The 26,697-nt window shown below is 37.4% G+C and overlaps 1 protein-coding gene across 5 annotated transcripts; it reads left to right on the top strand.

Annotated features, from left to right (window-relative positions):
* The first annotated feature begins 1,596 nt into the window (after window positions 1-1,596).
* dazap1 (DAZ associated protein 1) lies at window positions 1,597-26,253 on the top strand. 5 transcript variants are annotated; one of them, XM_067388580.1, is made up of 13 exons: window positions 1,597-1,738; window positions 2,589-2,629; window positions 5,017-5,183; window positions 5,361-5,426; window positions 5,591-5,698; window positions 6,060-6,108; window positions 9,685-9,818; window positions 15,016-15,169; window positions 15,529-15,558; window positions 16,825-16,977; window positions 17,189-17,356; window positions 22,588-22,677; window positions 25,466-26,253. In XM_067388580.1, the coding sequence occupies exons 1-13, from the start codon at window positions 1,671-1,673 to the stop codon at window positions 25,636-25,638; spliced, it is 1,401 nt and encodes a 466-aa protein (XP_067244681.1). In that variant the 5' UTR covers window positions 1,597-1,670; the 3' UTR covers window positions 25,639-26,253. The 5 variants fall into 5 exon arrangements, with proteins under 5 accessions (XP_067244681.1, XP_067244682.1, XP_067244683.1 ...); XM_067388581.1 differs by having other exon boundaries at window positions 9,736-9,818; window positions 25,466-26,252; XM_067388582.1 differs by lacking the exon at window positions 22,588-22,677 and having other exon boundaries at window positions 25,466-26,251.
* The last annotated feature ends 444 nt before the right edge of the window (window positions 26,254-26,697 follow it).

Raw genomic sequence — 26,697 nt, 5'->3', positions numbered from 1 at the left:
TAATAAATCAGCTCCATAGTGAATTCCAAGTGATCAAGGTGCTTGGTGCTTCTCATTAAACCTTATGCACGAGTTCTGCCAGTAGTGGGCACTCATGATGCAACCTAAGCAATGACACACATCCCAGTCCACAAGACGGAGGGAAGCATTAACACTTGTTGTTTAACCCAGTCAAAAATGGTTAAAATCAAGGGGTTGAGGCAGGTTTGTCCAAATAAACTTGATGAAGTTGAACGCACTTCAAAATGGCGGTGGGGATTCTGCTGAGGGGAAGTGCTTAGGGATGTTCACGAGTGTATGTCTAAAGGTGGAGTTTAAAGGGTTAGTTCACCCAAAAATGAAAATAAGGTAATTTATTACTCACCCTCATGCCATTCCACCCCGACCTTCATTAATCTTCTGAACACAAATTAAGATATTTTTGTTGAAATCCGATGGCTCCGTGAGGCCTTCATAGGGAGCAATGACATTTCCTCTCTCAAGATCCATTAATGTACTAAAAACATATTTAAATCAGTTCATGTGAGTACAGTGGTTCAATATTAATATCATAAAGCGACGAGAATATGTTTGGTGTACCAAAAAAAAACAAAATAACGACTTATTTAGTGATGGCCGATTTCAATTTTTCATGAAGCTTCGGAGTGTTATCCTTCTGTGTCGAATAATAATTCGGATCACGTGTCAAACCGCCAAACTGCTGAAATCACGTGACTTTGGTGCTCCGAACCGCTGATTCAACATGCTGATTCATTATGCTCCGGATCTTCCTGAAGCAGTGTTTTGAAATCGGCCACTATATAAGTCTTTTTTTTTTTTGGCGCACCAAAAATATTATTGTCGCTTTATAATATTAATATTGAACCACTGTACTCACATGAACTGATTTAAATATGTTTTTAGTACCTTTATGGATCTTGAGAGAGGAAATGTTATTGCTCCCTATGGAGGTCTCACGGAGCCATCGGATTTCAACAAAAATATAACAAAGGTCTTGTGGGTGTGGAACGGCATGAGGGTGAGTAATAAATTACAGAATTTTCATTTTTGGGTGAACTTAAAGGCAGACCAGAAGTCGCTGCAAGAGGGAGGCTAAGTTATTTTGATTAAAGATTATGAATTAAAAAATTAGCTATAATATGCACAGATAAATCATTTATATTAAATACCCCAAAAAATTGTCAAATGTGACTGTAATGCTGCCTTCACATGCTTTCGGAATTATCGTAAATATGAGTTTCCTAGGTAAAAATTGCACACCCAATTTCGAAAATGTTCGTAATCACGACTTCAGAAATGGGAATTATCAAATTTCCGACAGCACTTGAAAGCAGCATTAGCCTACTCTCATGGATGTATCAAGGAGAGCTGAATCAAGTGGATATCAGCCTCAGTTCTCATTCACGTTCATTAGCCAGGAAATTCTTCAAAAATTAAATTAATTTTTGAGTGAACAATTCCTTTGAGAACACATTTTCATCACCAGTCATTTATTTTTAATTATTCAGCCAAGTGGACTCCATTTCCCAACATGCTGTGCTGTCATTGCACCGCCCTTGCTGGGTCGCCCCGTGGCTCGCGTCAGTGTTGCGCAGATTCGGTTTGAACCGAAAGCGGAGTGTGACCTTCCCGGGCGGCGGAGACCGGCAGGAGACCGAGCGAGCGGACCCATGTCAGCACTCCCGTCCACAACCCTCGCCACAGAGATGAACAACAACTTAGCTGGAGATGAAATCGGGTAAGACACAGTGTGTTATGTTACAGTGTTTGGATGTAACGTACCCGTCCGTTCCAGCGGAGAGAGATGCGCAGCGGGCCGCCGGAGGACAGCAGATAGCAGGGAACCAGTCCGCCGGGCTCCGCACTCACACTGGTGCACCGCTAAAACTCCTCATATTTAAGGAGCACGGCGACAGCGACACGTCCTCGGTTAATTTAGCTGATAAAATGCTTGGTTAACGAAGCAAAGAGAAAGATTGACAGAAAAGGATCAGCTGTCAAAGCTGTCAAACTGGATGCTTGTATCACTTTCCTTTTATGCTGTAAGTTTCTTATAAACAAACTGGAGTATTATAACTCTCCATTTATAGTTTAAGTTGTTTAAACACAAACTGGAGGTTTATATCGCTCTCTTTCATAAGTTTATAATCAAACTGGAGGCTCGTATGCTGTGTTGTTATCATGTTTATAATCACAAACTGGAGGTTTCCTTTTTTGTGTCAAATAAAATTGAAGACTGATATCATTTCTGTAAGCTTTTTAGTAACCACATTGAAGGATTTTATCTCTCTCTTTTATGCTGTAAGATGTATAATCGGAAATCTTCATTCACAGTGTTATCCAGTGACCCAGCCTGCAGCAGTTTACATTAGCCAGGTAGATTTGTTAACCAGCTCATGTCTGAGATGGTTTCGGAGTGGGTCAGGGTAATTTGAATGTATTCTGATTATGACCCGTTAAACCGCACAGATCAGTCTGATCAGGCTTTCAGCCAAGGGCAAACGTGTTTTCCCTCCTTCACCTTGACTCATGTTCCTTTCTGAATGATCTCAAATGCATTGTGACGTTCCCTCGTCTTTGTGTTGCAGGAAGCTGTTTGTGGGTGGATTGGATTGGAGCACCACCCAGGGTGAGTGTAACTGTCCTATTAACCACCATATAGTTTTATACAGTAACATTAGTTGCTATGTAGGGGCTCTTAAATAATGCAAGCCTCTATCACATAGTGTGTTTCATTAAAAGCACAGTCTTGTTTTGCTCTGCTGCACGCTATAATATTCTGCATGAACGTTGATATTTGCTCGGCATGTTCCGGACGTAGAAACCAGGTTGTCACTCAGGGGCTGAGCTTGCCTTTTCAGTATGTGGCTGCAAGTGAGAGAGCCTGGGTTAGACGCAAGCTCCAGAAATCGGATAAAGCCCGTATCAAGTAGCATGCGTAAAATGCAATGAGGAAATCGATGGAGAATGATCTAATATTGTACATGGCGTATATATTAATGTTATCATATATTTCAAAGCCTTGTCTGCTGTACTTGTCACATGCTGATTTTATGTAATGTCTGTTGCTTTTCTTGCTTTGACATGTTGCTACGTATAAAACTGTAAAAAATTGTAACGTTCTGAATTTTGACCTTTGGGTCATCTGCTCGCACACGACTGAAAGCTAAATAAGATTTATGTAGTGTGCATGGATACACATTACTCATATACACATAACATATCTTTTTGCTAAATTGAGATATGTACTGCAGTTTATAATTCATACATTACTGTTAAAAAGTTTGGGGAAACTGCACTTGTTTGATCAAAAATACAGTAAAAACAGAGTAATTCTGTGTCAGATCAACCAGAGGCTCAAATTTTTGATTTTGTTATTATTTTTTTCTGTTGAAAGACAAACCTAAATAGTTATTAAAGCCAAAATATTAAATGTCACAGATGTATATTTACTGAGTAATCCACTATTTTGTAGAGGAGGATCAAAATGACAATTTTGAGATTTGGAGCCAATTAGAGGGGTGTAAAAATGACTGTTATTTTTACACAGAGATTGGTGGGTCTATTAGTAAAATCTGTTGACTTTAACAATCTTTGTTTCATTATATGCCAACGGTGACAGTTCAAAAATGGTAAAAAGCACTTCTTGTGCCTTTTGCATAAAGTTTGCATGCCTGTAACTCTTAGACTTTTAGATTCTGGTTCTTAATCTTCATTTTCAAGGCCCTATATATTTTAGTCTGTTTAAAAATGACCTACATTTGGTTTGTGACCATTGAAAATGGGTAAAATTCAACAATTTGAACATGGAGTCACATTGGGGTCCCAATATCTACGGGACCTTAAAAATAAAGATTCCAAAAGAAAAGTTTATCAAGAATGAGAATCTCGAAGGATATTGAATACTTTTAGAGTTACAGGCATGACAACTTTAGAAAAGGAATATTTATGGCACTCAGGTATTTTCTGTTCATTTCAGGTGATAAAAATTGAGATACATTTCTAGTTTGTTCTTTAGATATTCCTCTTTAAAACAAAAAAAAAAGTATCAGCTGTATGCAAAGTGACCCACATTTGGTTTTTGACCACAATTTACCTATGGAGCTGCATTAAGATCTCCATATGTCTGGGATTGAACCATTGAGGGACTTTAAAAAAAGATACCAAAAGGAAAGTTTGTTAAGAACCAAAATCTAAAAGGATATTAAGATATCTTTAATACTTTGAGTTACAGGCATGCAAACTTGATGCAAAAAAACACAAGAAGTGCTGTTTACCATTTTTGAACTATCACCGTTGGCATATAATGAAACAAAGATTGCTAAAATAAACTGATTTTACTAATAGATCTACCAATCTCTGTGTAAAACTAAAATAATGATGCTGCCGTCTTTCTAAAGTCATTTTTACACCCCTCTAAATTGGCTCCAAATCTCAGGTGAAAATTGTCATTTTGACCCCCTCTACAAAATAGTGGATTACTCAGTAAATATACATCTATGACATTTAATATTTTGGGTTTTATCACTATTTATGTTTGTCTTTCAACAGAAAAAATATTAACAAAATCAAAAATTTGGGCCAGGGACCTCTGGTTGAATGACCCAACAGCAATTTTGTCAAATATTATCAAAATCTGTTTTCTGTCTCAATATAATTTAAGATTATAATTTAATTAATTCCTGTGCAGAATTGTCAGCATCATTACTCCAATCTTCAGTGTCACATGATCCTTCAGAAATCATTCTAATATGCTGATTTGTTGCTCAAGAAACATTTCTTATTATCTTAACTGTCAATTTTGATCAGTATTAAATTCTTTAAAAAAATCTTATTGGCCCCCAACTTTTGAACGGTATAAGAGAAATATATTCAAAAAAATCAAAAAGAAAATGATAGGAAATGGTTTTTCCTCTCTTTTTACAACTGATGAGTCTTTTTGTTTGCAATCTTAGTTGTATCTAAATGTATTAAAAGGCACCATTTTGCTAATTATTCCTTTCTGTGTTTTGTTAGAGACTTTACGAAACTACTTTTCTCAATATGGAGAGGTTGTGGATTGCGTCATCATGAAAGATAAAAGCACAAATCAGTCCAGGGGCTTCGGCTTTGTGAAGTTTAAAGACCCCAACTGCGTACGGACTGTCCTGGACACCAAACCTCATAACCTGGATGGAAGAAATGTGAGGAGAAAGACTGATAATTCTACTTTGCCCAATTATGATGATAACTGCTTCTCACTTAAAGACATCTGCATCTTGTGACACCAAAGTCAAAAACGTCTGCTCTAATGGCATACTGGTTTGGTTTGATTTTTCTTTTTCTTTTACTGAATAAGTGCTGTCTGTTTATTCTCGCAGATCGACCCAAAGCCTTGTACGCCTAGAGGTATGCAGCCCGAGAAGACTCGAGCAAAAGATGGCTGGGTAAGAACTCAGAAACGTAAAGTCACATTTAATGTGTTTTTTAAATCCATGTTTGTTCATTAAAGTCTGAAAACTAGAGTTTATTTATTTATTTTTTATTCATTACTGTAATTCTTGCCGAACTCTAAAAAAGCTAAAATATTCTCTTTTTTTGTGTGTTTTAGAAAGGAAGCAAAAGTGACAGCAATAAGTCTAAGAAGATATTTGTGGGTGGAATTCCTCATAATTGCGGTGAAGCTGAACTCAGGGATTATTTCAACAGATTTGGAGTGGTGAGATGGACACAGATGCAGAAATGTACCTTTTTTTTGTTAATCAGACTCACAGGGCATTATTAATAACTACATAAATTCCATAATGTTGCAATGATGTCAGATGATGCACAAATGAGCATATACAGTGGCGTCTAAAAGGTCACATGGTCATGAACTTGCTTTTTTGATTAGTGATCTAGAAATAGTGCAAAATCATGACATTTCTTTGCTATTTCCAGGTTTAAATTTGATTTTGAATCTATGATTTTCAACATTTTCTCACACCTATGGACCCCACTGTATGTAATATGTTTAATATATGATGCTTTTTTTTTTATCACCGTTTCGTCCTTCACTGGTCCTGTTCTCCCTTTTGAAGGTCACAGAGGTGGTAATGATCTATGACGCAGAGAAACAGAGGCCTCGAGGTAAAACACACATTCATATTTGCTCCCATTCAGTCTCTCTCTCACCTCATGCGCAAGACAAACTATTCCGACCCAAAGAGAAGAGAACATTACGCAGGCCATCCGTCCCTCTCATGTGTGCGATGCTTGGTTTGGTGTGTCTCAACTCTTGCATATGGTGGCAATTCAAATCAGCAGCATCCACATGACACGCAAACATTTGCATCAAACGTGTGCAGTCAGTTCAGCTTCTTGCACATCTGCTTGTGTCTTAAAGGAGTAGTTCATTCAAAAATGTGCTCAGACCTTTTTTTTCCCCCTGTGGACACAAAAGGAAACATTTTGGAACCATCTAATTTCTTCTGTGTAGTAACTGAATGTGATTCGCTGTTTGAATAGATGCTTGCTGAATGCAAGATATTTATCAGTGAATAACAATTTAAATTTGAACCCTAACAATTTGAATCTGTTACAAGCAGTGTTTGACTGCTTTTAAATGGTGCTTTGTGAGGATTGAAAAACAAAAAGGGACTCACTGTGCCTTTGAAGGGATAGTTCACCCTAAAATTAAATTAGGTCATCATTTGCTCACCCTGGTGTAGTTGTAATGCTCCTAATGCCCTAATGTCTCACCCAGAAAAGCACACAAGTTGTGAGAAAATGTGAGAAGGTGAATATATCTGTTGTGTTCATCGTAACAAGAAGTTATCATGTTTGCATCTGTCAACTGCCTTTCTATGTGTTATCAGACAGAGTTCTGGTCTGGATGTATTCAGCTAAGCAAATACACTGATAACTTTTTTGGGATTTTTAGGTGTTGTATTTCCTGTCGCATATTTATAAGTCTTGATTTCTCACAACTTATGTGCTTTTTCGCGAACACACATGTCGTGCAGCCGTGTACAGAAGACCAACGGCCAAAGTTAATACATTAAATTTCACCAAACCCTATCGTATACCCCCAGAACACATGGCGATATATGATTCATGTCAAATGGGATCATTCTGTGATGTTTTACTAGCCTGAGCAGGACATTTTTTTAAAATTCTCTTTTTGTGGTCCAAAAAAGAAAGAACGGCATACTGTAAATGAGTAAATGATGACATAATTTTCATTTTAGGGTGAACTAACCCATTGTGACAAGTAAAAAGTAAAATTATTAATATATTTTTTGATTTTTGGAGCTTGACAGATGTGGGCACTACAAACCATTGTATGGAATAGAGCTTTTAAAAATGTCAATTTTTGTGTTACATGGGAAAAATAAATAACAGGACAGTGAGTAGATCATTTTAATTTTTGCGTGAACTACCACTTTAAAATGTAAAATTGTTATACATTATGGCTGACACCTTTCAGATAGGATTCAGTAGAGCCATTGTTTCATTATTATTGAAAACAGACTGTGGCCATGACCCGGTCTAGCTGAAGAACTAAATGTGAAACAAAGCCATCAGTATGACTGAATAAATAATTTTTTTTTTTTTTTTACACAGTGCTTATGGAAAGATTGCAGTGTAGTTTTTACATTCACTTAAACCATGTCTTTCAGAAAATAGTTTGCTCTGCTTTTACTGTTTAAACTTAAAATGCTTTTCACCTTTCACTCTCGTTGGGTATACATGGAATAGTTTGTCATGTGAACATTTGTAGTTGACCTACTGAATTTTCAATCACTGAAATTAATTTCTATTAACATTTAGACATTTACATAAGTTTTTTTTAATGCACATTACATTTGATTGATCTACAAAATGAGTGTTTATTGCAATGTAGTACATTTAAGTAAGCCCTTTCTATCTTTCTTTTTATGTCCCTGTTTTCCTTGTCAAGTGTTTGAATGCATTAACGTTTTTCCTGAGATATGTCTGTTCTTTCTTGTAGGATACAGTACAGATAGTGGCACCACACAGATTAAGGCCTGGTGTGAAACACACTCATGCCCGTTTCTCTGGTGTAAACACGGTTAATGCTTCAGTTTGTGGCAGTGGCTTATCCTCAGACAGTTTACGCATTCGTTTCTCTTCAATAATACTGCATAAAACACTTCCTGTTAAGAGATTCAGTGTGGCAGATGTTCTGTTTGCGTTCCGTTCTTCTTAATAGCATAATTACACACTGTTAAAGGCATAAAGGCGGGTTTGTGTTCTCAGTAGCTTCATGGATGCAGGACTTAGCAATGTTCTTGACTGCAATAGGGATGAGCCAAGATGGTCGACTTGTCATCCAGCAAACATCTAGTCAATTACTAGTTTTGGGGCATCAGTGCAAATGGAAATGGGAATTAATTCCGAGATGCAGCTTCACAGAGAGGGTTTTAGAGTGCTGTGCATTAGCGTGCAGTACTTTCAACAATGCAAAACACTCTTCATGAAGTTGTGTCTCTAAATTCATCCCACTTAAAGCACCAGTTGTCAAAGAATTGCTCGTTCCAATTTTTCCAGCTTTAAACATAAATACAGTCCAGTTGTGCTACGAGTTTTTTTAATTGAAAAAAGTTAAGATCTTTTAAAAACACAAGAATGTGTCCCTTTTGAGCGGGGCCTTAACAAGACCTACTAGACAACCCAGTGACTAGTCAATTTTGATAACAGGCATTAAATTGACTTCTAACAGCCTCTATCAATGGCAACTTTCTTCTTTAATGAAACCAGGCCTGATGATGAAGGGCAGGTTGGGTATATTTAGTCCTCATTTAGACAGATGGTTCTGCTCCAAATAGTGTACGAATTCTCAGATCTCTTCAGTCTCAAAGGACGTGCAATCGGAATCAGGTTAGATCCCAAAGTGGAGATTCTTGCAGCCCAGTTCTGCCACAGTTATCTGATCTGACAGAAACTAGTTCACACTGGTGGATCTGGCGCAGCTAAACTCAGCTGCTGCTGGAGGATTGTGCTCTGTCTTATCGCGTAAGTGACCTTGGAATCGCGTTCCGCTTCGGCGGCCCACTTTGATAGTTCTGCCCGCGTGACCCCTGCACGCGAGGGTGCACGCAGTTGCTTCTTTTTTACTGTCCCCGAGCCTCTGAGTAGATCTCTCAAATTGAGCATTAACTGGGCTTACACCACACGAGAAACTGGGCTGCATTAAATGTTTCACAAATATCCTTATATCCTTGTGGTGCTTTTGTTGCAGTGTTACAATCTATGTTCTCTTGGTTTGCCCAAAGTACTGTGGCATTTTGGGAAGCTTCGAGAAAACCAGTAAAAAAACCTGTAGTTGTAATGATCATTCTTGTTATGCATTGATAATTGTGGTTGCTGCTCGCATTTGTTGTGTAAGATTGGGGTGGCGATGAAAGTGAGGTTCGGATGAAACGGAATAAGGCAGAAATATATATATACATTTCACATTTCACTTGACGTGATCTGTCGTCAGTATCGTTGAGGTTGCATAAGACCTGGCTTCAGTTATCCAATGCCTTCTACGGCTGTTAATGATTAAATATGTCCAGGGTTAAAGTATTGAAGGGAACAGAATAATACATAACACTTCTGTCCTTTTGGCCTCCACCTGTGACCTTTCCTGGTGACTCGGGCCGTGATGTCATCCGAACCTCAGGTACCCCCCACCCCATCCCTCTTATGTTCTTCTAGCTGTTCTGTCCCAACACCCTGCTGCTCTGTTGACTTTTGGTCGTTGGCTAGGTTTTGGATTTATTACTTTCGAGGCCGAACAATCAGTGGACCAGGCTGTCAACATGCATTTTCACGACATCATGGGCAAAAAAGTGTGTAGTTGTAGTTTTATTTTCCCCTACATCAGAAACTAAAGCTTGGGCGACCAAACAAACATTAAAATTTATAGAATGGACATTTAACATCAGAGGGAGTTTTTTTGTTTCTCACATGATTGGTTATTTCTCTCCCAAACTGGAGAAAGTTTGCAAACATGTTAAATGTTATACATTTTTATCTCTGTCCATGTTAGTCACCCAAGGTTTGGTTCATTCGGACCGCTCCTTTAGGTGCTGTAATGCTGTATTAAAGTGACAAACTTAGGTTAATTAAAGTATTAAAGTAAATTAAATTCATTTATTAGTATACTTTGCTATTATTATTGAATTATAAAGGACCATAAGGTAACTTTATTGCATTAAGTGTTGCATCAGCACTCACCTAAAGAACTGGTTGGTTTCCTTTTTTTTCTTTCTTTTTTTTTTTTTTTTTTAATTCAGGTTAATACTGTCAGGTCACTTACTATTTGAGTTCTATATTATCTCAGAAGGCAAAGAGAAATCTCAATTAAGTGACCTCAATGTTTGAATCTCCATACTGTGTCTGCTAGTCTACTCCAAATTGGCTTTGGGCGGGTAGCAAATGTCTCTGTAGTGTAAGATTATTGTCTGATACCTAGGTGTATTAGTCTGTTTCGAGGGATAGCGCAAGACCGAACAAGTTGCATGACGTGTTATCTCACCTCACCAGCTCGACTTGGTAAAATATCACTCCCAGCATGGTCGCTTTGAGGAAGTTGATCTGCATTCTGAAAATATAACACTAGCTTTTCTCACTTATTTTGACTAATAGTCTCATGCAGGCCCAGAATTCAGAGCGAATTACGTGGGCCTGTCTTGGACTTTAAGCGTTTGGTCTCCCGAGGCATTTCCTTGCTCTGTCATGACTGCACTGTGCTGATTTAAAGTGAAAAACCACTTGCAGCAAGTTTGTTCAAGACTCCAGAATAGCTCCGTAGTTTCTGTCCTACATTGAGTTTGTTCTCGCCCGCTGACGCTCTCCTTGACTCTGGTCTGTGTTCCTGAAGGAATCAGGTGCTACGGTACCTGGGCTATTGTTCTTCACATGACATTATTTCATTGGGGCTTTAAGGGGGGTGGGGCCATACGTTATAAAATTAGAAACTGGAGCATATCAAACTGTGTACCAAATCCCAGCTCTACTGTTGGACGCGAAGACTTGCGCGAGGCCTCCCATCACTCTGAGCGGTGATGCCCGCGGGAGTGGGGGGGGGGGGCGTGTTGCCGATTCGAGGATTGCAGACCACTCGCTCAAACTGATACCTAATTAGGTCGACAGTGAGAGAGGAGGAGAGAGACGAAAAGAGAGTCGTTACGTTTATGCTGCTTTCCAACGGAAAAATATCGTCTCTCGCTCTTGATGCAAGGTGACCCCAATAACTCACCCCCTTTAGAGTCTCAAGTCTATTTCTGGATCTCCACTTTAACTGGAGTGAAACTTCCCTCCATGTGTTAAACTATGTTTGACCATTTTTTTTTTTTATCTGAGTAGCAGGTAATAGAATGTCATTGGCTTAATTGGCTAATTATTTAATTAGTGGTAATTGCTAAGGCGGGTATCTGAAAAGCAAACCTCTGTATTCTACTTAACTCATCTCGTGATGAGTTAAGATCTTGTGCTAAAGATATGAATGATAGCTCAAATCGTTTTTTTATTATTATTATTATTATTATTATTAAAGTTGGAATGAAATTAAAATTGGCCCTTATCTATTTTCCAAATGCATCTTATTGATCTTACTGTGAACGATTTATCCATGCACATTTCAGTTTTCAGTTTTTTTTTTTTTTGCTTGCCATTGAAACAACAGACTTCCCTTTGGTGACTTCTCTAATCATTTTGTCTGCATAAATCCTGTCCCTTTCTTGCAATCGACTGCAAGCTCGCGTTCAGATCTAACACCATCCAGTCAACAATTAATGGACTGAGCCTAGTTTACATCCTACATTTTTTTTCTTTTTCTATAATTTATTTTTACTCAGATGTAGGGTTGGGAATCGTAAGAAATTTTCCAGTTCTGGTTCTGCCTAACGATTCCGGTTTCGATTCTGATTCCGGTTCCATTAAAATGATTAAAGAACCAATAAAAATAGTAGTAAGGGGAAAAATGCACAAAACTCAACTCAAACAGTCCTTTTTGTGTTTAAATGAGTTTAACAGACTGCTATTCTCAACAAATTCACTAACACTTAACAATAAGGTTCATTAGTTAACAGTAGTTAACTACATTAACTTGAACTGATAATGAACTGCATTTCTACAGCATTTATTAAAGCTGCTGTCCGTAACTTTTTTTTGTGTTCAAAATGTACAAAAATTATATAATGAGAATGTACAACATTTTCTATACCGTGTTTTGTCTTACCCTGAATCATTATTGTATATTATTTATATTCTGACTATTTCAGACCGGACTGGTAGGATCCGCCGCAGAGTATCACAGTAACTGCATGACTCGCAATAGACATACACAGAGAAAAGTAGTTCCGGCTACAGTGTTCTTCCGCAAGACGTGTGCAGTTCTGTTAAAGGTGTTCTAAGCAATCCTGGGTGGAGTAACTTCCTGTTGACGTTCGAAGTGTTGTCAAACAAAACAGAGGCTAGCTAGACCCTCCCTCCTCCTCCTCCTCCCCCTCCCCTCTGTGCTTCCTGAAACAGTCATGAACGCGCATTTAAAATCATTCTTGTCGGTTATTGGCTGGAGCATGTTTATTATGATTCGTGGTCCAGGCTGCACCAGTTTGTTTTTATTGCCGTTTTTGGAGCTTGTGGCGACTACAGAGACCACGTTTTTTTACAGTGTGTTCAGGGGACAGGCAGCTAGCGGATAGTGAGGAGATGTTTGCTGTATGAGACTAAAAATGTTTTGGCCTAAAAACGCTTGACATCGCTTAGAGCACCTTTAATTAAAGCAGAACTAAATAACTTTTTTTACCTTTATAAATAGTTTTCTAAGTCCTTACGATGGTTAATTGACTTGTAGTGGTGTGTTTGAGGCGAGCACTAACCCCCTCTGGCACGTCTACGCCAGAATACAGCACTTGCAAGTTGAGCTGCACCGACCCGAAACAATCTCGCCTCATGTTCACGTTCACGCGAGAGTGACAAAATTCTTTACGGTAATTCAATAACAAAGTATATATTATGACTTTACAAGACAATTTCACAAATTACCCACCTCCATCGAGTGTACTGTATTTGCAAGTTACCCACCTCCTCTTTCTTGTACTGTATTTGCAAAATTACTGCGCTGGTGAGCGTTGTAGTCCAGAGCTGCGCTTGGAGTATTTACGACAGTGTTTCACTGAAGGAAACTGTAGGGGGAGCTTCGCAAATCTTACTGAATTACGCTTTAAAAGCTAGAGGGCCAAAAATCGAGGACTGCAGCTTTAATCTTTGTTTATGTTAATTTCAACATTTACTAATACATTATTAAAATCAAGAGTTGTATTTGTCAACATTAATTAATGTACTGTGAACTAATATGAACAAACTATGAACAGCTGTATTTTTATTAACTAACGTTAACAAAGTTGAACATATACAGTAACAATGTATTCCTCATTGTTAGTTCATGTTAGTTAATACATTAAGTAATGTTAACAAAAGATCTAGACAGGTGAAGCTGAATATTTTTGTAAGTTGGATTCATAAAGACTTCACTTGTTTCTGAAAGAATGATTCAGTGATATATACAATTTTAACAGTAATGTGTTGCCACCTAGTGGTGTAACAATACAATCGATACAGTCATTATTTGAAGAACCAGTTCCTGTCAAAAGGTGATTTATTCTATTTTTATCGGTAATGTAGACATCAGCGTTTATCTGAATAATAAACGTTTGTATACTTCTGTGATGATTGGAATATTTCTAACAGAAATAATGATACCGTGTGTTTGAAAAGATTGTTTGTGAAGCTGTTTATATATCTAAACATGACAACTGCTCTCTACTAGCGGCAGCGCCAACGCAGATTTGAATTGTCGCGGTTTTATTTTTGTCAGAGTTTTAAAATACACGGGCAAATTATTGTCATTTAGGATTTAGATCATATGGGTGATGAAATAGAGAACACGATCTTTTAAAGATTAATCGTGCAGCTTTGTGTGTTTCTCTCTCTCTCTCTCTACATATATATATAATGTATATACATATATGAGTAGCGCGAGGGCTTTTCAGTGCATTCATTGCTATAATATTGATGAGGCGAGACATCTCTATTAAAGGATACGCTCCTCGCACCCATCACACCAGAACTGTTTTCGGAACTGAAACTTAGAAATCTTGCACGGTTCCAACCAGTTCTGGATAAGAACCGGTTCTCGGTTCCCAACCCTACTCAGATGTACATCACAATACGGAGGAAAAGACCTGTTGCTCCTTTGGTTATGTCACGATTTTAAAGAGAAACAAGACCTATCTAGAGACTCTTGATTTGGTCCATTAAGAAACCACATATATTTGTGGTACTAAACCACTAAGAGAGCATTACCAACTACCTAACCACATCTTGGCAACCACTCACATCAACTAGCATTATAAGCAATGGCAAACAACACTCTAATTTTCTTCAAAACATGTACAAATCTAGCCATTTTAATTATCATATTTGACACAGTATGAAGATTCCATTATGGTTAGACTTTTGTCTCTCCATTTTTATTATCTGCATGTTAAGTATTTGGTACAATTAGATAATCATACATTTAAACATCACTGACCCTTATATTTCTATGTAAATTGAGATTCTTAAGCATTAGCCAGGGGGAGGTAAGTCTTCATTTTCTATCAGCAGTTTATAACTACTTAAAAGAGCTGAGATATAATATATGTACAGGGACTGTTTCTGAGGTACGTCTGTGGTCATGAAAAATAAATATTTATTATCAATTTTAAGAAGAAGTCATCCTGCCTGATATGACCCATAGAGTTTTAGTGGACCTAAATGTCCTTTTCATACCCAAGTACCTTAGAAACACTGTTTAAAAAGTTATCAAATAGAAGAGACCAAGTATATTCCATTCCGTCTGGACTACGGTCATGTATTTGGCCTAAGTAAGCGTATCTTTTCTGAGGTGAGGGCTAAAGTTTCTGATAGGTGAGTGGGGGAAGTAGGCAGTATGTTAATTCTCCTCTTGCTAGTTACGACCTCTTGTCCTTTGTGCAGGTTGAAGTGAAGAAGGCGGAGCCACGGGACAGCAAAGCTCCCGCCCCTGGTCAGCTGGGAGCCAATCAGTGGGGGCCCCGAGCCATCTTAAGCGCAGCCAATGGCTGGGCAGCACAACCGGCTCCAAGCTGGCAGCAGAGCTACGGGCCTCAGGGTGAGTGACACGGTGGGCCAGAACGCAGCGGGAGCGTAACACGTCCCAACCTGAAAAATGATACCAAGAGCCAAACGGTTTCAGTCATGCTTTGCTTTAGGTCAGCTTGCGCTGTTTGCGCCATCTGGCCAAACCACACTGGGTTTGTCCACTGTGCAGGGAGAAATGTTTTCACGTAGATCTTGCCCAAAATAAGCCTGCTCTGCCTGGCTTAAATCCAGAAATGCAACACTTTAATCAAACGCGTTCTGGTTTCACCCACATTTTGCTGTATGATTCTGATTAAGTTTTAAATTTAAAAGTGGTTTCATGGTCTGGTGGATGCAAATGTGTTTTTTTTTTTTTTTTTTTTGTTCCAGGTGTTTGGGTGACTACAGGACAACCTCTTGGTATGTTATTATATTATATTCATTATATTTTATTATCGTTATATATCGTATTATATATTGTTCATTATTATATTATATTATATTATATTATATTATATTATATTATATTATATTATATTATATTATATTATATTATATTATATTATATTATATTATATTATATTATATTCAGACTTGTTTGGGGTCAGCAAGACATTTTAATATTATTGAAAGAAGTCTCTTAATTTTTATTTTAATATTTTTTAATATGTATTTTTTCCTGTGATAAAGTTTTCAGCATCATTACTACAGTCTTCTGTCACATGATCCTTCAGAAATCATTCTAATATTCTGATTTGCTGCTCAAGAAACATTTATTATTATTATAAATTTTGAAAACAGTTGAGGTTTTTTTTTTACGAAAACCTTGATACATTTATTTGTAATCAAAATCTTTTGTTTCATTATATATTGTCTTTACTGTCACTTTTGATCTATTTAATGTCACCATGTCAAATTAATGTAATAATTTTTCAAAAAAAATATTCTTATTGACCGCAAACTTTTGAAATATATATACGCTGCCCTCCAAAAGTTTGGAAACGCCCCAGGAAAAGTGGGGTTTTGGACAATATTGGCATGAATCATTTTTAATTTGTGATAATTTTGCACTGATAAGGGACAACACAAACTACGAAAACATATTTTATTACATAAACAGTTTATACATAGAAAAATATCCAAAATAATCCTCCATTAGCAGCTATCTGACCTAAACTGGGTTCTGATTGGTTCATTGTATTCTAAACTTAATTGGCAATCAATTGTTGAAGCTATTAAGGTGTGCTGACCCAAAAATCTTTTACAAACCTAGGCCAAGTTTAAACCAGTAACAAGGCATCACAGCTGGCAAAGGGGCATGTCTGACTTTGACATGTATATATTACCATTATTATGTAATATAAATGAAAATTATTATTGCTGGTCTTCAATGATAATGTCAAGTTACTTTAATGTATTTGCACCAAAAAATGATAAGGATTTATGCCGATATCGTCCAAAACCACACTTTGCCAAGGGTGTTTCCAAACTTTCGGAGGGCAGTGTATATATTTAGATAGATTTATTATTATGATTCTATTTTGTGTGCATAGATGGTGTGGAAAATAGTTATATGATAGTGTAAATATTTTATACTTGCATGTTGTTCAGTTGGACTTGATGTGAATAGGACTTGAGTATATTTTGACTCAATTAAATTTTGAGTGAAATGTGTCTGTGTTTCAGGTGGGTATGGACCTCCTATACCTGCTGGCCGTGGGGCACCTGCACAACCTCCTTCTCCATTTAATGCATTTCTAGTTGCAGCGGCACCTACAGGGGGATTTGGGGCACCTCAGGGATACCCCCAACAGGGCTTTAGCGCACAACCTCAGTTTGGTAGGTGAAACATCACATTTTTACAGTATTAGTGTTGGTGAGCATTGATATATGTGACTCTGGTCGACTACTAAATACTGCAGTAATTTTAGTCCAAAATTAAAATTTCTGGTATAAAATATAAATATGCAATATGAATGGGAAATTAAAAGAACTGAAACAAGATTTTAATAATTACTGCATTACTTTTCTTATGTGTTTGTCAACATAGGATATAGCTTTGGAACACCTCAAGGTGACCAGTTTGTAGCACAGGGAATGCCTCCCCCTCCCAACACGCCGGGCGCAGGGCCTTTAGGTTTTGCCCCGGCTACGACTCCCTCTCAGGACCTGAGCAAAGCCGCCCCAGCACAGCCAGACTTCTCCTACAGCCAGTATGGTAAGAGCGCACTGAAACTGCAGATGTGCTGTAGCTCATCACTGAGGTTCTGCTTCCTGTTCACACGTCTGAACGGGCATGATGGCATCACATACACACGCTTCCACACAGACCCTCAGTCTATTTACCCTCAATCAAGACCTTTAGATTTTGATTTTCGGTCTGTGGAGGTTTATCCAGTGGTATGTGTGAATTAGATCATCCTGTACTGCAATGCTGCTTTTGACCAGATGACGCTTCATCTAACTAAGACGAGAGTTTTCATCTGTAGATGCTGCAGCGTTGGATGGTGGGGGTGCCGAAAGGATAAAGTAAAGTTGCAGGGCATGGGAGATTTAATTTTAGATTTAACTGACTTTAGACACTGACCAAGTATAAGATATACAAAGAATGTCTCCTTTTGCAGGTGCCAACACAGTACATACAACATCTAGAGCATCCATTAGACTATAGAAAATAGAACTAACCCTACAGATATAGACAAGGACACCTAATGGCCAGAATTAAAAGCATCTGGAAGTCAGTGAGATGTGGGATATGGTACATTTAGTGGTGCTTGCTAAGGCAGCTATTACTACAACAACAACAGACCTCTAACCCTCAGTATTATTTTTGCCATCATTTTGGCACATAATTCATTCTGCAGCACCATTTGTGCTACAAACCTAAATGATGCCTCCAATCGTTGAGGACAGGTGTGCTTTACTTTTCCAAGCGATTAGACTTACCCATAAATAAAACCTGCACTTGCACTTAAAGGGATAGTTCACCCAAAAAATGAAGACTCTCTCATGATTTACTCACCCTCATTTCATTCCAAAGAACCCAAAAGAAGATATTGTGAAGAATGTTACTAACCAAACAGTGCTGGTGACATTGACCTCTATTGTATAAACTAAAACACTTCTCAGAATTTCTCAGATTATCTTCTTTTATGTTGCATACATTTGGTACGATATGAGGGTTAGTAAGTGATGGCAGAATTTTTATTTTGGGGTATATGGGTCCATATCTAGGCACAGAAAACCCACTCTAGCAACTCAATAACAACTAGGGCTGCCCTCGACTAAAGAATCTTCTAGTCGACTAGTAGTTATTCATTTAAGCCCTTATTCAACTAGTTGCACATTTATGATATTAATTTTAATTACTTATATACTGGGGGGTGGTGGCATTGGAAAATGGTTTGAGAAAAAATATTAAAAATGTTAAAGGTTTAGTTCATCCAAAAATTAAATTTCTGTCATTAATTACTCATCCTCATGTTGCTCCACACCTGTAAGACTTTTGTATATCTTCAGAACACAAATTAAGATATTTTTGCTGAAATCCAAGAGGTATCTGAACCACACATCGGCAGCAGCGTTATTGCACACACATGGATCTTGCTGCTCACATGTACAGCATTGGCCAATACTGAGTTGGCGTTCTGACGTAGAACCTGGAAGTGCTGCACTTTCTATACAACATTAACAGTGTAAGAGAATGACAGGGAAGAGGAGAAATTGTTGAGTAAAGTCATTATTTTTTGTTTTGGTTTTGCACAAAAAAAGGATTCTCATTACTTTCAGAACATTAAGGTTGAACCACTGTAGTCACATGGACTATTTTAACGATGTCTTTGCTACCCTTCTGGGCCTTGAAAAGTGCAATGGCGTTGCTGCCTATGTGTGGTTCAGATACCTCTCGGATTTCATGAAACATATCTTAATTTGTGTTCTGAAGATGAGAGAAGGTCTTGCGGGTTTGGAACGACATGAGGGTGAGAACTTAATGACAGAATTTTAATTTTTGGATTTTTGCAACTCGCTAACAGCCACTGTCAACTTTGCAACAACATAACAACATAGCAGCCACTCAGAACACTGTCTACCTTAGCAACCACCTACCAACTGCATTGCAATGCTTACAACCTCTCTCATGTTTGCAACTCCATAACATCCTGGCAACCACCCAAATTAACTTTACCAAACACATAGCAATGTCCTAGCAATCGCGCAGCAGAACGGTAACAACCACTCAAAGGTCTTACCAACCGCATAGCAATGTCCTAGCAAAGACCCTAAACATCCGCAAACATTAGCAACCACCAAGAACACTCTAGCAACTTGCTAACAAGAGATGCACCAATACTAAATTTCTCAGCTGATACCGATAGGCGATTATTCAGAATGATATCTGCTGTTTCCTATAGTTTCATTTTCTTAAGGAAAAAAACAACAACTCCCAACTAATGTTGTAAACTATACAGGGAACCCTCTCATTTGTCACATTGCTATAATATTAGAGGTTAAAATGAACAACAGAGCCCAAACTATTATATTCAGATATAATAATTACACTCAAATAAAAAAATAATATGAATGGGAAATTAATTGTTTGTATTCAACTCAGTTGCACAAAAGGTAGTTTTCATAAACACTTGTCTTCGTGACAAATTAATTCAAACATACATATCTAATTAACAGTAAATAAACTCCCTAGTTTTTTTTATAGCTAACTAATTGGGTGTAACGGTACATGTATTCGTCCCGAACCAAACTGTACCCATGTCATAGTTCGGTTCATGAAGTCAGATGACAAATACAGTCAGTTACAGGCGATCCACACTCCAAACCAGAAGGGTTGCAGTATTGCAACATTGTTTGCCAACCACCACAACAGGAAAAAGCACAGAAGAAGAAGAACGATCTCTCAATGGTGTTTCAACCGTGGAAAGATATAAATAAAACAGCTCAGAGAATAATCTCACACAGCGTTACATTTACATCAGGCAAGTCATTTAGTGTCCACAGCAAGTTAGTTCAATAGAGAAATTAACTCTAGAGGGAGCATTTCACTAGATGTATACACTATATTAGCTTATATATTCATTATATTTACTTTACCTGTTAGTAGTCTCTTAATTAGTTTAATATATGTTTAAATAAATTTGTCATCAAAATAAGTTACGACAGTAACTGTAAATTATTATATTTCAAAAATGAATTGGAGTAATGTTTTTATAATTAGATTTAGAAGTTAATGTGAAACCTTCCTTATGTTTACATGTTTTTTTATTTGAGTGTTGATTATTATATCTAAAAGTAAATAGTCAAACAAAATAGTTTGAGCTCTGTTCTTAACTGTAACCTTTAATATTATAGTAATGTGCAAGAAAAGGCTTCCTGTATATAGTTTACAGCATTAGCAGAGATTGCTACAATTTGAGACAAAATTTCAATAAACCATTGTTTAATAAAAAAGGAAGAAAAAAGAAGCAATTTTATATTTAGTTTTCTCCCCCTGCTGTACCGAACCTGTACTGAACTGTGACTTCAATACTGAGGTACGTACCGAACCGTCATGTTATACCCCCTACTGACTAACGAACTGTGAATAATGGATAACTTTCCTGAGGTAAATGCAACGTTAAGTGACATTGTTCACAAGCTGTTTTATTGCTGTTGAAACACTGATTGACCGATTGAGACACATCTCAGTAAGTTGTACTGTATCTTTCAACATACCTTCTGATGTTCATGCATAATTTTCGAGATATAACTCTGTATTAAAGAGGAAGAAATAACTCACGCTCCTCACTCCCGATTGAACTGAGGCTTTACGGCAATCCGTCACTTCATCTTCAAAGCTGAGACTTTGTTTCTTGTCAGAAGTTACACAGCACAAAGCTCTTTGCGATTATTGGATGGGAGGCACGCTACAAATAATGTCTGGTGTAGGGAAAGGCTATGGACATGGCAACCTTTGCTTGAACTACAGTTGATTCATAGGGTCAAAGTAGTCCGCCTTAATGTAGCTATTTTTTTAACTGTTAATGCATTATTGTCAGGTTAACTTTAGCAGCCCTAAATTCAACACAAGAGACATTTTCTTCACGCACAGTATGAGTTGAGGTCTGACACTGTTTGCCGCCCTCTTTTGATTGACAGGATACAATCGCCCTGGTCATCGTCATCGTCTTTTATCAGCTGATACCGATTACTGGCCGATACATTGGTGAATCCCTATTAACAGACACTCTTTTCTTTGAAACCACATAACAACATCCTAGCAACCACCCAGTTAGCCTTACCAACCACATGGCAGCAACCATCCAGATCACTTTACACTTTAAAGAATCCTTGTAAAATTTACAATAAAAATACAGCAGCTTTGGTTGCCAGAACTTTACCGTTAAAAATACGGTAGCAACGTTTTATGTTTTACAGGACAGCACTTAGATTTCACAGTTCAAAATCGTATAATTTAAAGGTTTATATTGTAATAATTATGGTTCATAACTGTTTATTTTACACATAGTAAAAAAAAAAATCAATTAAATTTACGGTAAAAAAAAAAATATCATTAACTGATATAATGTTAATGTACCAACCTATTGAAGTACTAATATCTGTTTTGTACCTTTTATAATACACTGACAACCCCCAAACAGAGAGGTGATGAGAGTCACATGATGAATCAAAGTTCATCACAAGCAGCTTCTGTAATCCAATTAACTGTTTTTCACAGTAGCATTTTTACAGTCTTTTACTGTCATTTTTTTTTACAGTAGAAAACCTTAGCTATCATATACTAATGCAACCACCCAGAACTTCCCAGCAAGCACCCAGATCACTCTAACAATCGCAAACTTTACAGGCAACAACTGTCTAGTATTGAGTAAAAATATTTGCTTCACATAATATACAAGTGTAGTTATTATGGGATGCTCAAATTAATATCAATCTGAGAGGTAAACATGTGGCCTTGCTCTGTAATCAATACTGAAAATGTCAAGTTATTTGGGCATAACAAACATAACAATGATTTGAAAGCGCATTATGCCAGAACGATCAAGATGGAAGTCTTTAAACCGGAATTAGTCCAGTTCTATGGTAGATCTTAAAATAGCACTGTTCTTCGCATCACCGGGGTTGACGTACATTAGAGTGCTGTTAGCGTGGAGGTCAGGCTGTCTGTGTGGGTTGTATGTATGTACATATGGTCTTACGAGATGGTCTCATCAGCCGCTTTATGTCACGCCTCCGCTTCGCTTCCCATTCATCAGCACCTCAGTGGCCGAGCAGCCTGATAAACATGCTCATTTAGAAACCGTGCAGGGCCGATCCATCCACATGTTCTGTTCATGAGCCCTGAGAGCAGGAGAGGGCAGCGTTCACCTGGGTAGGAGCTGTAAGGTAGTAGTTAAGTCAGACTCTGTCAACCTGGTCTCCTCATCTCCCTGCTAGGCTTGGGTAACTATCCTCAGGACCCCTCTGCCTACGGACCAACGCGTCCTTCTCACACTTATGTACAGGAAGAGCAGGGATATAGTGCAGGTAGGTGAGCAACTGCATCCTACAATCACTCAAACCCAATAGAACAAACATCAACAGCCTGTGGACCCATAAGGCTTCAGTTCTGTTTCTCATGCATCCCATGTACAATATGCATATGCCGTATGCATATTCTACATCTGTTTGAGGCATATCTTCGGTTTTCAATGGGATATACTAAAGTACAGCTACATGTCATTCAGGGGGCCTTGAGCGGCAAATGTTTAATGAAATAAACTCGTCACTAGACAATATTGTAACTCGTATGGCTTGTAGCTGTAGTTTACTATATAAAAACAGACGGCTTGCTTCAGATGTTCTTTTTTCAGTCACTGCATTGCTTTGCTGCCAAAAGGATGATCTAATGGTGTCTCTACTGGGTTTTCTGTGGATTTTGTGCCCCTCATGCAGCGTGTGACAGTCACAGCTGAACAAATCTGTACGGATTCGGCGAATTCTTTACATCTTTGACTCCTAAAAAGAATCCATTTCTCTTCATTTGTGCTCATGTAGTCTAATGTTTCACTTTCATTTAGAGACTTTCGAATAAACTCTTTCCAAAATGCATTTCTGCCTTGGTATTTCTGTTTTAATTTTTTCTATTTTTTAGAATGCTTTAAATGTGTTTTCATGACCACCATACCTTTGTTTTTAGATGTTTTCTGTTCAGTTATTTGTTTCTGTTGTAGAATAATCTTAGATATTTTGGCCACGTACACACTGCAAAGTTGCTGCTTTTAAAAGTGAATTCACTTCATTATGAACTCAAATTGAATGTGATAACCAAAGCAACAACAAACATGGATGCTAACAGTTCGATCTGCTCAGTGTTGCCCATGTTCAAGCAAAGTAATAATAGCAAAAATAAAACTGCATTGAAATAATTAGTAAAACATCATTGATCACATCCTTTTAGGAGTGAATTTGGTTGTAGAATTAAATTCATTTGTCTTTGTGGACAAAACGGGATTGAATCTCATAAACCCAAAGTGCACTTCTGTTTTAACGCGTACTATGCTTAGCGTATGCATACAGCAGAACCCTTTAAAGTATACTTGAAGTATAGTTTCATTCTTGTCTCTGCAGAAGTAGTGACTGATAAAAATGTCTTTGTTCTCATTTAAACTGCAGTTGCGGTTATCTGTTAACCCTTCACACAAACACTCGTTATCAGGCGTCTATTGTTGTCAGGCGCATGGTTTATGGGGGTGGGGGAATGACTGGAATTATTAATCAACTATTTACATTATGCATTTTGAGCTTTTGTGACAAGCATTAAGTTCTTTTCCAAAACACACAACTAGGACCATTTATCTGCGCAACATGTTTATTTAACTTTGCAGTGACGCAGAAATCATTGTGTACTGTGCGTGCGTTCACCAGTGTGCTCTAAAAGTTTATGATTTGTGCGAGATGCTCCCATCACGACAACTTATTTGAATTCTATTGAGAATTTATTACTTTAAAACACTACGTAGAAGGTCAAATGTCTAAAACAGCCACATAATTTAAAAAGACCTTGCACGACTTGCACCAACGTAAACTAGAAGGGTTTTTAACCCCTTTGCTAATTAAAAATGAAGAGTTCAGATGCAAAAGCCTCTAAGTGCCATCTGAAATTTTCTTCCAAAATTAGCATTTTTTTCAAGCTTGTATGTTTATGTTCAGTAATTTCACTTTAATGGCAATTAATGGGTCCTTTTCAATGCCATTAAAGTGAAATAACTGAACATAAACATATTAAGGAAGTTATTTCTTCCTTTTAACCCTGCAATAGTACTTTTGGGCCCAGTTTCACAGACAGGGCTTAGCCTGAGCCAGGATTAAGCTTTAGTTCAATTAGGGCATTTAAGTAGCTTTTATAAACTTTCACTAGAAGGAAGAAAACATTACTGGTGTGCATCTTGAGACACAACGGTCGTGACATATTTTAAGATATGTCAGTACAAGTTGCTTTCAGTTAAAACAGCTCAAGCATGCATTTTAGTCTAAGATTAGCTTAAGCCTTGTTTGTGAAACCGGGGGTTGGTGTACTAAACTGGTATACTTAAAGTCTGCTAAATTGGAACAACTAATTTAGTACTTAATGCACTTTAATTGTGCAGAAGTAGTGCTGACGTCCAACTAAAGTTATACTTAAGTATATTTGATTGTGCTAAAGTGGAACTGTTACGAGTATACTTTAGGTACACTTTAAATATCTTGCATTTAAAGACTGATATTATACAGAGATCATACAATCCTTATTAATAGTGATATTAAAACACTTCTTAGGCATAATATTAAGAAATGTGCATTGTGCACTAAAGAAATACTCCAAATAATTTTATATCAGTAAGTCTTGAAGTGATATGTCAATAAATATGTTAATAGATTTGAATCACCCTTAGTATGAAATAAATGTACGTTTTCTTTTACTAGGGTTATGTTTTATTGCCATGAGATATTTTGATAAACTTATAAATTGTGTGATATGGGAATAATTCTAGATAAACTAATTAGTGCAAAAATAAAGTGCAAGGTGCAAGCTGCGCCAACAGTATGTATATATAAAAGAACAAAAGTACACTTGTACATATAAAAGAACAAGGTATACTTTGGGCTTAAGAGAAGTGGCGACTGTATGTAACTGCAGTGTGTACATGACCTTTGTCTTGAGAAGTGAAAAATGGACCTAATGCAAAATGATGAGGGGTTACGAGAGACGCCCAGAAAGCCTAGTCGCATGTTTGTTCTTTGGAGTCACTGGTGTTTAATATCACTTTCCATGTTTTCATGTCTGTTGAGACAGGTTATGGGCAGGACCTGAGTGCTTTTGGTCATAGCTTTGCAGACCCCAGCCAGCAAACTGCCTCATACGCCGCAGCCCCCTCCGCACCCTCGTCAGGAGCTCAACCGGCAGCCAGCAGCTTCGGACGAGGACAGAACCACAATGTACAGGGCTTCCACCCCTACCGGCGCTGAGCTGACCCCCACCCCCCACCCCATCCCCATCCCAATGCAATACTCATCGTCAGGGATATAGACGTTTTGAGCACAAGCTGAACTGGATTTTGGGATTGTCTTTCTGAACATTGCAGAGTAAATAAAAGGGGTTTTATTGTGTGTAAATTGTGAACAGGGGCTCTACTCCGATAACAGGAGACCACAGTACTCTTCTATATTTTGTAGTCGGACTGAACTACTGAAGTATTTAGCAATAGTTTTGGACTGTCTGGTCAAACATCAGCACAGAACAGACGCACCAGACGTCTACGACAGGGTCTCCCAATTATTCAGCTTTAATTATATTAGTGGGGAAATGTCTTTATTTTCAATTTTGTGAATTTTGTTTACTCTATGAGCCTTTTACTGTTTTATTTAAGTTTGAAATAGATTACAAATGTGTATTATACACCTAAACTGTGCAATTTTTTAAAGAATTTTGTACTAATATATGTGCGCTTTTCTTGTTTTTTTATTTAAGGACGTAGACTTCCCTCAGGTGGCTGTTAGTGCACTTTTGCACTTATGCAAAAAAGAAAAAACAAAAATGAGAGTTTATTTGAAATAAATGATTTAAAGAAACAATGTTGTGGAAATTCATTGAGGTAACGGTTTAATTGTTTTAGAAATGAATCTGTTCACTTTCAAAGACAAAATGAACTTATTAAATATTAAGTGTTCTGTTATAGGAGTGTCCACAGTTTGATATCTGTCATCATCCCAATATTATATTATAGTAAATATATTAGTTCACATATAACTTGAACATCAAGATTCTTTTGCAAGTTCATATGAAGAAAGAGTAAGTCTCAAGAATTTTATTTTTACTCTTAATCACCATTTTAGATTCACTTGGTGTGACAAATTAATTATTAGAAGTACAAATATACTTTGATTTGCAATATGAGGTCATGAAAGTTGAATGCATAATTATTAAAAAAACAAAATGCTGTTTAAAATAGCTAGAGAATAGCATGTTCTACTCCCAAAAGTAAATATTTATATATGTATATTTTCCTGAAAGTTTTTACTGGTACA

This window comes from Chanodichthys erythropterus, chromosome 6, assembly GCF_024489055.1.
Source record: "Chanodichthys erythropterus isolate Z2021 chromosome 6, ASM2448905v1, whole genome shotgun sequence".
NCBI classification, from domain to species: Eukaryota; Metazoa; Chordata; class Actinopteri; order Cypriniformes; family Xenocyprididae; genus Chanodichthys; species Chanodichthys erythropterus.
This window is presented reverse-complemented; position numbering and strand designations above follow the sequence as displayed.

Coding starts and splice junctions, on each gene's coding strand:
- dazap1 (XM_067388580.1), top strand. CDS start 1,671: ATGTCAGCACTCCCGTCCACAACCCTCGCCACAGAGATGAACAACAAC. Junction 9,819..15,015: donor ACGACATCATGGGCAAAAAA/GTGTGTAGTTGT, acceptor TCCTTTGTGCAG/GTTGAAGTGAAGAAGGCGGA. Junction 16,978..17,188: donor TAGCGCACAACCTCAGTTTG/GTAGGTGAAACA, acceptor TTGTCAACATAG/GATATAGCTTTGGAACACCT.